Source organism: Boleophthalmus pectinirostris, unplaced genomic scaffold (assembly GCF_026225935.1).
Source record: "Boleophthalmus pectinirostris isolate CB_2022bp ecotype Guang Dong unplaced genomic scaffold, ASM2622593v1 HiC_scaffold_11, whole genome shotgun sequence".
NCBI classification, from domain to species: domain Eukaryota; kingdom Metazoa; phylum Chordata; class Actinopteri; order Gobiiformes; family Gobiidae; genus Boleophthalmus; species Boleophthalmus pectinirostris.
This window is the reverse complement of record NW_026570994.1, coordinates 10,082,002-10,096,771: the sequence shown is the minus strand read 5'-3', so window position 1 is coordinate 10,096,771 and position 14,770 is coordinate 10,082,002. Positions and strand designations below refer to the sequence as shown.

Sequence of the window (14,770 nt, the reverse complement as noted above, 5' to 3'; positions counted from 1 at the left end):
ACAAGGAGCACTTTTTTTTGACGGTTTTAAAGTTCATGTAGTAAATTAAAGGCTTAATACCTGTATTCTTCAAATTATTCTATTGTGTAAATTAGACAAACTTTGGTCCTTGATTACAACATGACCAATATCCAACTAGGAAGTATATATAAACTGGCAAAAACTAGGCAAGATTATCAGCAAATTCTAGTGAAATGTCTAGTCTATTCTACCTGTATAGTGATTCAGACACCCACTCCTGTCAATATAACCATTTTATCTTGTTTTTATTTTCTAACAGGTACCCAGAGAGCCAACGCCAGAGCTCCAGCCCCCTACAAGAGAGACTTTGAGGCTAAATTACGCAACTTTTACAGGAAGCTAGAAACAAAAGGCTATGGACAAGGTCCAGGAAAGCTCAAGTATGTCATGTACTGTAGATGGCATCATACTTGTTTATAGATAAGTTTTCAGTAAATCTTTATTTTTTTCTTAGACTCATCATTCGGCGAGATCATCTTTTGGAAGATGCTTTCAACCAGATCATGTGCTATTCCCGAAAAGATCTCCAGCGCAGCAAACTCTACGTCAGCTTTGTCGGAGAAGAAGGGTGAGTGTGGAACGTGTTGATGGAAAACTGCTTTCTGAAAAATATCTCTCAATGTAAATGAAGAGTTAAAACTAGCTGAACTGTGGGCTGAGTGAAGTTGTCAAAATAAGTGTTTTTCAGATACAGGCCTGTTGATAGAAATTTAGAAGAAGTCTGAAGGCAAGACGTCTGACATGGATGCCCCTCTAATAGAAATTATTAGGAAGAGGCTTCAATTCTGGACCCCTAAGACCCTGGAGACCTCTTTGTCCCCCACTCGACTGTTCAGATACTTAAACTGAAATTAGAATTGAAACTAGATACTCAAATAAATAAATAAATAACTTGTGTATTTTTCAGTTTGGACTACAGTGGGCCTTCCAGAGAGTTCTTCTTCCTCGTTTCCAGAGAGCTTTTTAACCCGTACTATGGTCTGTTTGAGTACTCCGCCAATGACACCTACACGGTCCAGATAAGCCCTATGTCCGCCTTTGTCGATAATCACCACGAATGGTAGGTTCATTGTGTACATAATCTGTTTTTTTTTTGACAATACCTGGGTTGTAGTTGACTAAAGAAATTCTTAATGAACTAAAGACATGTTCTGCTTATCGATTACATGCCTAAGAAGAGGTATTTCTGAGTGTCTAACCTAAATTGCTCTCCCAAGACTACAATTGCACAGGAGTTCATGGAAAAACAACTATTTATGCAGAAAGAGGAACTAGGAAACAGTGTATTTATATAAAGACAAATAAAACCTGTGAATCATGAATTTAATCTGCCCTTTTACATATAAATACCAACAAATAAATAGATCTTCAGTTTACTCTCTCACTCACTTCTCTTTTCTGTTGCTGTACCATATAAATCCTTATAGTCCAAAGAAAATCATTTCTTTAAGATTCATTTTGGTCAATTAAGACACAGACTAATCGACTAAGCCACCCTTGACAATACACTTTTGCAGGAGATAAAATACTGATACTCTACTGATACTACTTTTTTTTTAAATTTAATTTTTTTTAATTTTAGGTTCAGATTTAGTGGTCGTATTCTGGGTTTGGCTTTGATTCACCAGTACCTCCTGGACGCCTTCTTCACCAGACCCTTCTATAAAGGCCTGTTGCGCATGTATGTCTTATCCCATCATTATCTAAATTGGATTGTTCTTATTTATTGGGAACTTAACCTAATTGACTTGGTTGACTGGTTTAGCCCATGCGAGCTGAGTGACCTGGAGTACCTGGATGAGGAGTTCCACCAGTCTCTCCAGTGGATGAAGGACAATGACATAGAAGACATGTTGGACCTCACCTTTACTGTCAACGAAGAGGTCTTTGGACAGGTCAGCCCAAATCACTCGGATTGAAGTATTTAAGGCAAAATTACAGCAACCATATTCAGTTTAAGGAATTTATTATGCAGTTGTATTATTATTTATTTATTTTATATATTTTTGTTCAATGTATGTATGTGTAACTGCGTCTAATGTTGAGAATGTTATAAGAGAGTCCAATGTCAGACATTTTAATTGTCTATTTACTTATTGGGTGTTGTTACTTAGGTGCAGTAGGTAACTTTTCTGGTAAGAGTCCAGCACCAGGTTGTGTCCATGGAGATATTTAAGGGAGATGGCTTTTTCCTGGAATGCACCACAGTATGGGATTAAACTTGTTGCTTTGCATTGCCTGGAAGTTTACATCTCCATGGTAGCGAACTCTCCACCTGGAAATTTGCACAGTCCACCAAATAAAAAAAGTCCCAAAAAAAAAAAAAAGATTGCAAATGTTTTTCTTTTGTGTTTGATTAGAATTGATTTAAAAAGTACTGTATTTCTGCTTTTATGCAAGTCAATGATTCCAAGTTGGATCCAAAAAATGTAAAAATAGCTTATTTTCTACTATGAAAAACGTTCCGTCTTGTCATAACCTCCAGTAAGTTGCTATATAAAGAGTCTGTTGTTTAGATCACAGAGAGAGAGCTGAAGCCTGGAGGAGCCAACATCCCAGTGACAGAGAAGAACAAGAAAGAATACATCGAGCGCATGGTGAAGTGGAGGATAGAGAGGGGCGTGGTGCAGCAAACTGAAAGCTTGGTCCGCGGATTTTTTGAGGTAATTTTGTCACTTGTCAATATTGCATAACTTTTCTGGTGGATGGTCCAATACCTACTTTATTCCATGGAGATGTTTGGTCTCCATAAAGATAGAAACATTTAATACCATACTATGAAACATTTCAGACAAAGTACTAACATTTCTGTGGAGAAGAGTTATTTAACGGACCCTCCACCAGAATAATTACACAGTACACCTCTAAACTACCACATTTTTTATTTAGCATGACTTGCAATTTAAATGTGATGTTTTTGTCAGGTGGTTGATGCCAGGCTTGTGTCTGTGTTTGATGCTCGAGAGCTGGAGTTGGTGATCGCTGGCACAGCTGAGATCGACCTGTCAGACTGGAGGAACAACACGGAGTACAGAGGAGGTAGGAATACAATAAAAAATCTTTACTGAATAGTTAAAGAGTAATAAAAAAAAAAGTTTATATTCGTATGTGTATATTTAGTCACAAATGCATCAAGGGGGTGGTTCCATATTCAGTTTCAGTCACTGCTGGAAAACTGCAGAAGTTGTCTAGGCCATGTGATTAGGACAGCAACTAACAATTGTTTTATTCATTCATTTAATTATTATTATTCATTATATTTTTATCCTCCTACCTAGGTTACCATGACCACCACATTGTAATCCGCTGGTTCTGGGCAGCAGTGGAGCGGTTCAACAATGAGCAGAGACTACGACTGCTGCAGGTTAGTCTTTTGTAGATTTTATATTTATCTATTTGCTCTTTTTGCCATTTTGTTTGAACTTTTTGTGGTTTTAGTTTGTGACAGGGACCTCCAGCATCCCTTATGAAGGATTTGCAGCACTAAGAGGCAGCAATGGACCTCGGAGATTCTGTGTGGAGAAGTGGGGCAAAGTGACCTCCCTGCCCAGGTAACTACTCAAACTAATATAACTTATACTAATAGTTGATCACAGAGTAGAATTTTAGGGTTTGCCCACTTTAAGTTAGTGGGCAAACCCTAATGGGACCCTAATGGGATATGTATACAGTGTTTTAGTAGTATCGTGTATGGTTCTTTTTTAATTTTTGTGCAAACTATGTACACTTTCAACTTTCTGGTCAAAATCAATCAAAAATGTGTGCTGCCACCAGTGGCAATTTCAAGTACTATGTGACATCACCCAGGACTGCCCTGATTCCAGCCAGGTGTTTCTGATTACAAACACTTGGCTGCAGGGACGGACTTTGACACGTGTACACCTGTTAGACCAATCACACTGCTCCTTATATATCCAGACTCTACCCCTCATCTCCCCTCAGTCTTTTCTTTAATCCTCCAGGTACTTTCCGGTTTAGTAACTCTGAAATGTGATTGTGCGGGGAGTTTAGGCTTTCGTCCCACTTTAAAGATTGTCACTTAAATAATAATCACTGACACATACTACTGTTGTGTCCTTGGGCAAGACATTTCAACCATCTTGCCTCCAGTGTTTGTCCTATAGAGGCAGATGGATGTGATATTTTGACATATATGAACTTATTTATTTAAAATGTGGGACTATACTCATTTTAATGTTGCATACTATACATAAGAGTAGAAATACTATGTCTACTAAATACTAGGTCAGATATCCAGTTAACATCAGCCATTTTATGTTACACACTAAAATTTTTTCTGCTTTGTTTTTGTTTTTTTCTCATGTTCAGGGCTCACACTTGCTTCAACCGTCTAGACCTGCCACCTTACCCATCTTTCTCCATGCTTTATGAGAAGATGCTGACCGCTGTTGAAGAAACCAGCACTTTTGGCCTAGAGTGATATGAATTTATTACATGCCCATATCTCTACAGTGCGGAGCGGAATTTGAAATACTGAACAATGGCACTGGACTCCACTTTATAGACTCTTGTGTTAATTTATTATGGATGCACCATTGCTTTTAAAAACATCAGTCTTTTCTCCTACTGCAAATCAGGACTATGAACCTACTTTGCTTTTTTGGACCAACACAATTTAAAATATTCATAAGGAACATATTTATCCGGATTTATTGGTAACATGAAAAAGCGACCACTGCCACCTCTGCTTTGTGGCTTCGGAACTGAAGAACTGAAAAAGGCCTATTTGGACCTAATTTTTAGCTTAATTAGCGCTTTAATTGTTTTACAGCATCTCCTAAAAGCCTGTTGTGATAAATGCATTTCCTATTTACAGTCTTGGATTACTGTCGGCGGTAACTTTTGAACTTTGTGGAGTTTTTCAGTGAATGGCTGACTAAAGTCCAAATTCAAGTTTTGGTATCGTTGTTATGGTATTTTCATCAAAAATATCAAAACTTCATAAATAGCTTTTTCTAAATGTGTGGTCGAGAAGTGATTGTAACAGAACTAAAGTGAACATTTGTAATCTTTGGCAAATTTGACATGAAGAAAATAATTGTTACAAAATGAATAATTATATGAAACAGTATAATGCATATTGATGTTAATTTATTTCCTAACTGACAGTGGTTGTGACAGTTGTTTTCTAAGTTATTGATCTATATTTGCAGGGAAGATATTTTGAAGAACATACATTCAGAGATGCAAAACAGATTGAAAAATCTAACTGTAAAATGTAAACTACTTATAGACCTTCAATAGCTACAGTTTCCCTCAGACTATAGACTACATTTATTTGTTTGCAGATAATTATAAGATACTTGCATCTAAAGCTTACACACAACTTTATTATTTATTTTACAATCTACATTTTTATTTCCGATGTCATGTATGCATATTTTAAAGTTATATTCCAATAGATTTTTATCTACATTGTGTCACCACTTTGAATTCACTTTAGTTAACCAGTAATTCATTTATTACCACAAAGCATAATGACCAAGTATGTTCTTTATTAAAGGTTGCCATTTTTTGTTTTTTCCCCAACAAAAATATACCTGGAATTGTGAGTGTTTAACACAGAAATCCTACATATTTAGGCTGAATTCTTCTCTTAAAAACACTCTTGTTCAACCATGTGATGTTATTTGGTAATACAGGAACACCACACCTTCACTAAAATAATTTGGACGATTTCAGACCTTGAATTGCCATTTTCTGCTAAACAAAAGGTAAAATATTAACTTGAAAATTATCACTACAAGGTGGAATGGGGCATTTTGATCTTTTCACATGCAGACAGACTAATAATGTAGGATTACTGAAATGTGTGAATGAAACAAAACACAACTCCATGTATGTTTTTTATGAGGAAACAACATTGTAACATGGCTTAAAGCTCATAAGAGTTGCATAATATATGACCTTTAAGCAAATCACATGTATTACACACTAGTGACATGTGCATCATTGTTTGTTAGTCACAACTCTGCACAAAGAATGTAAACATAAATGTAAAAATACACGTTTATAAATGCCATATAGTGATCACAAGTTTATTTATTGGTAGATTATATTCCCTCAAGTCATAGGCCTATTAACACAATCAGGTTGAGTCACCATTTGATTATTTATTACACATGGTTATATTTAAGTTTCACATATTAAAACTTGTAAAGAAATGTATTGCATTAACATTTCCACATACTATTGCACTGCCCTTTTGTCAAACAGAATGTACCAAAGTTCTTAGACCAGGCTGCCACCATCTGTAACTAACTCACTGTTGTGTTAGCACCTTCAGTAAAATATCACCAGAAATGTCAATGATGTCGTCTTTTTACTCTTATTATAAGAAAAAAAGTTGTATTTTAATAACCACAAAAATAATAATGCAGGACCTATTATTGAATTGGTCTGCAGTTTAATATTCCACCGCTAGAGGTCGACACAGTGAAAAATAACATACCTGCAAATGTTTGAGGCTCCCGTATCTTTTTTATCTGACTTTAAACTGTACTTTTTTTTTGTTTTGTTTTTGTTTGTTTGCTTTTTATAAATGTACTAGTATAGGTAGACGAAAACATTTTTGCTCGACTAAAGAGGTGTCCTCACAATCAATTAGCCAATTAAAAAGGAGTGTGGCCACCACTAATATTACTAATATTATTACTATTACTACAGTTTAGAAAGACTAATACAACATGAAGTTTTATTTAGCTATGTTTTATTGTTCATGTCCAGAACAGTGAGAGGGGTGAGAGAGGCTCTAGATGCACAGGAGCCTCCTGTACCACCTCCTCTTTTTCTTCTTCCGCTCCTTCTCCAGCTCCTGCTCCAGCGCCATGCTCACCATCTTTGGAGCAGTAGGGAGAGCTCTGTGTTCAGCTTCTCATGGGTGTTAAGCAGAGCTGTTTTCTCATCCTCTAAAGCAGTCTTCATCTGATTTTCCTGCTCTACCTGCTGGTGTAGAGCCCTGGTCTTTACAATCAATTCAACAATTCTTCCCTAGACTTTTGTGTTTCTACATGAAGACTAGTCAGTGAGTTTACCCACTCATGAAAAACTAGCTTGGAAACTTTTTTTATAGCTACTTTTTTGCGCTATTTTTGTTCTTTTTTCAAATAATCCTGAATGAAACAAAGACAGGTTATTTTACGTTTTTTAATTAATTTACAGCTTCATTTCTCAAGCAGTATGTTACAAAAACTATAAAAATTTGTTACAAAATTCTAAAAAAGTAGTTACAAAAAGGATTAAAACCAAAACAAGTGATAAAACTATTTTCAAAAGGTTTTATAAAAATATTCAAAGTAAAGAATTTAAGCAAAAAAATACCACAATTCCGCCAGAAATATGTACTATTTATGGTAATGAATGTTGTCACGCTAACCTTGAATTGTTTTTGTCTAGAACTGAGTGTTTCAAAGATCTTTCACAGTATATGCATAATTATATTTTTACTTTGTTTTTGTCAGGCGCCATATCTCATCAATTGTTCATGTGGCAATCCCGCTCACTGAGAGGAGAGAGCCTATCGAACAGTTCATTACTTCTTGGTCGGCTTAATTGACAGGTTGATTGGTAAGTAAACAGAAAGTGGATCCATCTGTTACGGAAGCATTTAACCCATGCAGATCAGCAGGTAAGTGCCTGACCTGAGATTGGTTTTGGTCTAAATTACAAACCAATGCACACTGTTGGTACTGCTTGTGTTCCCCTCTAAAGTTTCACAAAACAAGTTTTCTTGATGACTTTTTTGCAGAACTCTCATTTTTCACTGGGGTGCGGTTACGTAAAGAGCTATTTTCCTCCTTTATGTTATTCTTAAGTGGTGTTATTCTGCAGAAATACCATAAATAAGTATGGATAAATACAACATAAAAGTAAGTAAATTATTTAAGTAAGCAAAACCATCTTACCCATTTCCATTTTCCATGTTCTTGTGCTCTCTCTGGACACTGTGAAATGTAACAAATCTATATATAACAATGTGTAATAATGAATACTTCACCTAATACCGCTGTCTGAACAAAGCTTTAGTACCTACCTCTCCTTGTTATGGTTCTTCTTGACCAACAGCACAGCAGCAACAATACCCACCACCACAGATCCGCAGCTCAGAAATATACACGGGGCCAAGTCTAAGAGAGAACATAAAAGCTCTGAGGATGGATTATTACAGACACACATCAGAGTCAAACTAAACTTACAAGGATCCATAGCACTTGGTCCTGAGGCAGTGTTTCGCATTAGTTTAATATCTGCGGAAGCCACCAAAGCAAAAAATACCTGTTTATTTATATTTCATATTCTTGTTTGTGATCTGAACTTGTGTGAAAGGATTCTCCCACCTGGGACAGTTGTATTGACTTGCTTCACCTCAAATGGTGATGTTCCAGAGCAGGTGATGTGTGTGTCTCTGTGTGATATCACAGCAGTGGAGACAACTGTCACTGTACCATTAGAGTTTGTCACTGAGCTGTTGTGTGTCATGTGTCTCTGTGGGACATGTAAGGTGATTTTCGGAGCAGGACGTCCAGTGGCCGAGCAGGACACCACCTGCTCCCCTGTGGAATTCAACGAGGTCACATTCAGGGTGGGCCCATATAGCTCTGCAAAGAGAAGATATCTGGTCTAAAAAAAACAATCGCATTGGCTTATATTATTGCACACTGCTGTAAATGACTGAAGTGAGTTCTTACCATACATCTGAAGGCAAGTTCTGCCTGTGTTGGCCACATCAGAGGAGGTGATAAACAGACAGAGGTAACAGCCCTCGTCCTGCTCTGTCACATTTTGGACCACTAAAGAGCAGTTCTTGAGCCCTGCTCCTGTGAGCCTGAACCTGTGGGAGAATTTAGGGTGGTGTTTGTGTTGGGATAAGAGGCAGGTGGCCACAGTGACCGCCTCTTCAGGCAGAATCTTCTGCCACATGACCTGCAGCACGTCTGAGGAGAATGGGAGAGGACACTGGAAACGGGCCTCCTCTCCAGCCTTTACTACTACATCCACATGGGCTTTGATGTCTATCTTTAAACCTGTAACACAGACTAGATTCAACACACATTTCAAGTTTCTCTTGTATACTAGTTTGTTGTTTATGATGATTATGTAAAAGTATGGCAACCTCTTTAGCTTCATTGTATGGAAGATCATTTGTTTCTAACTTAGGAACAAACAAAAAGGCTGCAGGGAATCAATCTTTGGTCAGAATTGGTCAGAACTGGCCTCATTAAAACCTCATCTCCTCAATTCCTTAACTCTAAATCACAGAAGAGAAAGGCTAACAGGAAACAGCACACATGATTGATTGCTTATACTTGAAAATATGTGTTGAATATTTAAAAGGTTACTTTTTGTATTTTGAATTTTCAGCTACTAACATTCAGACTGGAAATATATATATATATTTTTCAGAGTTAAAATATTGAAAGTGAGTAATTCAGCGCCATTTAAAATTCAAAATCTGATGTAACAAATAATCTTCTGTACACTGGTCTTTTATTTGCACAAGAATCGCCTTAGCAGCACTGATATATTCTGCATCAGTTTCAAAATATTTCTCCAGTAAGTCAAAAGTAATGAGTCAAACAATTAGCTACTTTAGTCAAATGAAACTGCTGCTAATGTGAAGTTTGGTTTTAGTTATGATCTGATCAGGAAGTCAAAACATCAAGCTATACACGTTTCTGCATAGATCTACTAGGCTACAGACATACAGATAATACTGAAGATTCTTATAAAGGTAGGTGTAGTTTTACCTTCTAGAAAAACAGCAGTCATTAAAAGAACAACGAAGCCCGATGCGCAAACGATTAAATCCATGTTTGCGCCTGTTTTTAATAAATACTGTCCCGCTGAATTTTGAATATGGAGATCCCGCCTTGTCCACATGGGCCGTGAAAGTGAAAGTAATGTGCACTGGTGGCAGGACGACAAAAAGCTCGGAGTTCTACCCACCAGAGGGCGCCATGACCAAACGGTTAAACGCCCCACCTTCCCATTGAGCGTTTTCATGTTGGTCTAATTCAGTGCTTCTCAAATAGGCGCGCCCCCCCTGGGGGGGGCGCGAGGCTCCGTCAAGGGGGGCGCGTTTGACCTCGGGGAACATGCTTTTTTATTTTTTATTTAGATTTTTTTTTACTGTCTTAAGGGCCGTTCACACCAAAGCGTCAAAAAACGCCTTGACGCCTCTATTTGGAGCCTTTGCATTTGAGTTTAGACGCCCCCGACGCGCGTCTTTGACGCCGTGGACGAACGGGACAAAAATACTTGACGCGCGTCCGTTGCCCTGGAAACAAGAGCCCGGTCCCGGTCTTTTCCCGAAACAATGTCAGACCAGACTGAGAGAGTGTTTTTATGACATAAAACATCAACGGAGGAGATCGGGTCGACGACTGGGGCGTATATATATTTATACTCCGCTAATGACACTGGATCAGTCCCGGTCTAGTCCTGGTCTAATACCGGTCTGGTCCTGGTCTAATCACGGTCTAGTCCCGGTCTAGTCCTGGTCTAATCACGGTCTAGTCCCGGTCTAGTCCTTGTTTAGTCTCGGTCTAGTCTCGGTCTAGTCTCGGTCTAGTCCTTGTTTAGTCCCGGTCTAGTCCTGGTTTGGTCCTGGTCCGGTCCTGGTGTAGTCCTCGGCTCGGTGATTGTGGCGTATATATTTATTCTCCGCTCGTGTTTGTGGTTCTCGTTCTGGTTCTCGGGTCTTTCTTCCTGATAATAACGTCGCTGCGTCACTGGATACTCGTCCCTGATTGGTTGACGCGGCGCGTCTGACGCGAAAAGTTCAGCATTTTCAACTTCTTGACGCTGACGCCTTGGACGCGCGTCTTGGCCGCTGACGCCAAAACGCTCAAGACGCGCCGCGCTGACGCCAGATTCGCGCCGCGCTGACGCCGAAAACGCGCCGCAAAAACGCAGGACGCTCTAGTCGCGCGTCCACATAGACTTTACATAGAAAGTGGACGCTTTGACGCTTTGGTCTGAACGGGCCTTTAGAATAAAGTGCAATTGCACTTCCACTACATTAGGGGGCAGAGCGCTCTCATTGGCAGAGTGTGCGCAGGGAGCATTCGCTCGGTGGTGTAGGAGTTTTGTTTGCACTGAGCATGCGCGCTTTGCACACAGCACAGAGTTTGAGTATGAAGTGTAGACACGAAGCGTAGCAGACGCTCAAGTGACACCATGAAAAAATATTTAACAGGGATGAGAAGACAGGTGGAGAGAGACGGAGATAAAGAGACAAACAAAAATCTCCCGAAAGCTAAGACGAGGAAATATGACGAAGCGTATGTAGCGCTTGGCTTCACTGTGACTACGGTGGGAGACGAGGAAAGACCGGTGTGTTACTGTGTCTAAAAATGTTGGCAGCGGACAGCATGAAGCCCAATAAATTAAGGCGTCACTTAAATACATTACACCCCAATCACTCTGATAAGCCGCTTGAGATTTTTCAGCGAAAACGTGCCGAATATTGCCGACAATCATCCCGCTTGTGACTGCTACTTCAGTAAACCAGCGAGCATTGTTGGCGTCATATAAGGTGGCAGTGTTACGCAGAGGTGTACTTATAACAATTTTATAGACAAATGATACTATCTATAGTCACGCGGGGGGCGCGAGATGTTTTATTCGTCCTAGGGGGGGCATGACAGAAAATAATTGAGAAGCACTGGTCTAATTATATTCTTCTCAGATAATTGTGAATTGTTGGAAATTCTTTGTTTGAATGCCACTGACATTAAAGGAAATAAATTCACACAACAATGTTTAGTTGCTTAAATCTTATATATTAATAAATACATCTAGATATATAGCTTTTTAAAAATACATACATTAGTTAAAGTGCCAAAGAGTGCTTGGGAATATGGGGAATTAGATTAAATAACAAACAAACAAACAAACAAACAAACAAACAAACACCAAAACTACATAGACTGTTAACGAACTGGAATTTACAGACTGTTAATTCCCGAAATCATATTATTAATCACTTTCCTTAACACTTTCTCAAAAGTAAATACAGTGCTCATCTTTGACGTGGACATGATTGTGATTATAGTCATTTCATATCACATTTTGTTTACAGCTTGGTAGATGATTTAACCTGAAACACACAATAGTTTTAATAATTACCTCATTATCATCACAACAAAACATAGAAAACGTGTGCTTACCTTTTTAAAAGAAAAAGAATACCAGCAAAGATCAGCAAAATGACACAAATGCTGATAATAACAATGGCTGTGTCACTTGTGACATCTAGTGGACAAAAAAGACACGGGTCAGCCAGTTCTTAGTCGTGGTTTAGGGTCAAAGTATTGAGTACACTTCGTGATAAACTCCCTAATCTGTCAAACGCAGTAACCCATGCTACATTTATTTCCTCCAGGGCTATTATAGATCAGGGAGGGTGTCACATAGAAACCTACGTCTAAAAGTGGAAATGAAACTGAAAGATGAATCAGCTGATTGTTTGCTGTACTCAGATCAAGTACTTACCGTAAATTCAAGCTATTCTTACTTTCATGTATGATTAATTGCTTACATGTATGATTGTTACTAGTAGTCTTATTCTATATAACCACTTCACTTTATAAATATAATTTGATAGAATACGGTGCATAGGCTCTCACTACATGTAACTTTTCTGGTAGGTGGTCTGCAATCTGTTTTTTCTCGATTGTGATGCTATTGCTTTGCCTATAATGTTCCACAGAATGGCATTAAACAGTTGTTTTTTATTGTTGACAAAAAAAGAAATATGCCCAAGAATACCTTGAAAGTGCAGCAGACCCTCTCCACAGATCTGACTTGGTTAAATCTGAGCTTTGTTCCATGATTTTAAAGCCATACTGTGGAACATTTTAGGAAACATTTTAGCAAGAACATCTCCATGGAGAAATGAAAAGTTACGTAGTGAGCCCCGAAATGCAAGTTTAAGTGACAAGTACCACTTTTAGTATTCTTCTTAATTCTTGTATAAGTAATGCTCTCTTTCTTCTCTCCTCTCATCCCAGGATTGATGAGACAGTGGACATGTCCACTCCAGTCCGGAGACAGCTGCAGAGTCACATTTGTGCTGCTGGTGAGTGACTGGTCCACATTGGTCATCACTAACGTTTGGGATTTCTCCACAACTGCTACATCTTTTGAATAATCCCACTGGAGTTTTGGAGCTGGTTTACCAGTGGCAGAGCAGCTAAATATTACTTGTATGTCTTTGTTCTCAGGTTCGTCACTGGGCTCAAACACCTGAGTTTTGACATCTGATACCCCTAAAAAGGTAAGAACATTGTATTAAAATATATGAAAATTGTAAATTGTAAAATGAAGACAACAGACATTTTGGACCTTGCACTTTGAGACAAGTCTGGTGTCTTTTGGAGCCGCTGGGATAAGCATTAAATGAACACACGTAGCAGCTTTCATCTGCCCATGTCAGATTTCTCACAGTTATAGATGAGGAGTGGAGAGACGCCTCTGTGAATAGGATTTTCCCCTTGTATGGGTCATTCACCTGCTCCCCAAAACGCTTACTGTAGGTGGCCAAGTTCTCTATGGGATTATCCTTAAAGACTCGCTGCCATGTGACTTGGAGTACGTCTGTTGGGTGAAAATGTTTTTGTTTATAATTTTGTTTCACCTTTTAAAAATCCATTTTAAATCCGAACTCTGATAATACCTTTTGGGTCCTCCAGTTTGCATTTATAGTATGCGTCCTCACCATATTCAGCTGATCTATTTCCATGTCCAATAATCTGTGAAGCCGAGGCTGAATATAAACAGCTGCATGTCAGGTATACAGTCATTAGAAAATGGATTACCTGGTATTTTTTGTAAATTATTTCAAAACAAAAAAACTTTTGTAGTCAAGACAAAAAATAAATAGCAATGAAATGAAATATAAACAATAATAATAATAACGAAATAATATAATAATGAAATTAAAATAAAATAAAATAAACAAGCAAATTAATAAAATCAGTGAAATAAAATAATAATAAAAGTATATCATACAGAATATATAAGCGTCCTGTCATAGAATATATGACACTCACCTTTAAAAGCCAGGTACATTGTGATCAGAAATGCGCACCACATCCCTCTATAAAGCTCCATTTGTTTCTGTTTGGTTGTGACATAGCTGTTTTAAAGGACTAAAACAAAAGTAAAAGTAAGGGGAATTTTGCCTCTCCAGTTAAAGGGCCACGTCACTCTGATCTGCGTTATTTCATATGTATGACATTTTGAGCTTTGGAGATGTAGACAGACTAATAATACAGGATTGCTTAAACATGTGTGAATGAAACAAAACACAACTCTAGGTATATTTTTGATGAGTTAACAGCATTATAACAACTTAAAGCTCACAAGAGTCAGTTTTGTGTAATATACAACCTTTATCAAAAATATCAATACATACTTTGACTCTCAGCTGAGCTACATTAATCACATTTCTGTCACACGTGTCACACCTAAAAAAAGATCATCACTACCAATTAATTACATAGAATTTAACCTGGAACTTGACTGAGGAAAGTACCCAGAAGACTTCTCATGTAATAAACACTAGAACAACTAAAGTAGATTGACACAAGCTGGGAATACTAGCAGGTGTCCCTCTTTGCTGACATTGCTACAGCATTCTTCTGAAATTCTGGAAAAAGGTACAAGGAAATACATTTTCCCCATTATTTGTACACACAACAGTTTACAAGACTATATCCTGCTT

The 14,770-nt window shown here is 38.1% G+C and overlaps 2 protein-coding genes across 6 annotated transcripts in view; one reads left to right on the top strand and one right to left on the bottom strand.

Moving 5' to 3' along the window:
- The window catches only part of hecw2b (HECT, C2 and WW domain containing E3 ubiquitin protein ligase 2b), a 30,818-nt gene extending 24,467 nt beyond the window's left edge, over window positions 1-6,351 (top strand). The window contains 10 exon segments of the mRNA XM_055163213.1: window positions 281-401; window positions 476-589; window positions 929-1,081; window positions 1,604-1,702; window positions 1,787-1,916; window positions 2,538-2,684; window positions 2,946-3,060; window positions 3,300-3,385; window positions 3,460-3,572; window positions 4,351-6,351. Coding sequence (XP_055019188.1) covers window positions 281-401; window positions 476-589; window positions 929-1,081; window positions 1,604-1,702; window positions 1,787-1,916; window positions 2,538-2,684; window positions 2,946-3,060; window positions 3,300-3,385; window positions 3,460-3,572; window positions 4,351-4,462 — 1,190 coding nt within the window. The 3' untranslated portion in view covers window positions 4,463-6,351.
- An 823-nt stretch (window positions 6,352-7,174) lies between these two features.
- Window positions 7,175-14,211, bottom strand: LOC110153276 (OX-2 membrane glycoprotein-like). Of its 5 annotated transcripts, XM_055163232.1 has the most exons (9): window positions 14,097-14,211; window positions 13,721-13,810; window positions 13,515-13,641; window positions 8,730-8,866; window positions 8,379-8,639; window positions 8,238-8,288; window positions 8,075-8,168; window positions 7,947-8,003; window positions 7,175-7,866 (listed from the first exon to the last, which is right to left on the bottom strand). In XM_055163232.1, exons 1-9 carry the CDS (start codon window positions 14,155-14,157, stop codon window positions 7,755-7,757), a joined length of 990 nt encoding a protein of 329 aa, XP_055019207.1. In that variant the 5' UTR covers window positions 14,158-14,211; the 3' UTR covers window positions 7,175-7,754. The 5 variants fall into 5 exon arrangements, 4 of the variants coding, with proteins under 4 accessions (XP_055019207.1, XP_055019194.1, XP_055019199.1 ...); XM_055163219.1 differs by lacking the exons at window positions 13,515-13,641; window positions 13,721-13,810; window positions 14,097-14,211 and adding exons at window positions 9,789-12,142; window positions 12,213-12,884 and having other exon boundaries at window positions 8,730-9,065; XM_055163224.1 differs by lacking the exons at window positions 13,515-13,641; window positions 13,721-13,810; window positions 14,097-14,211 and adding an exon at window positions 9,789-10,125 and having other exon boundaries at window positions 7,947-7,985; window positions 8,730-9,065.
- Between the last annotated feature and the right edge of the window lie 559 nt (window positions 14,212-14,770).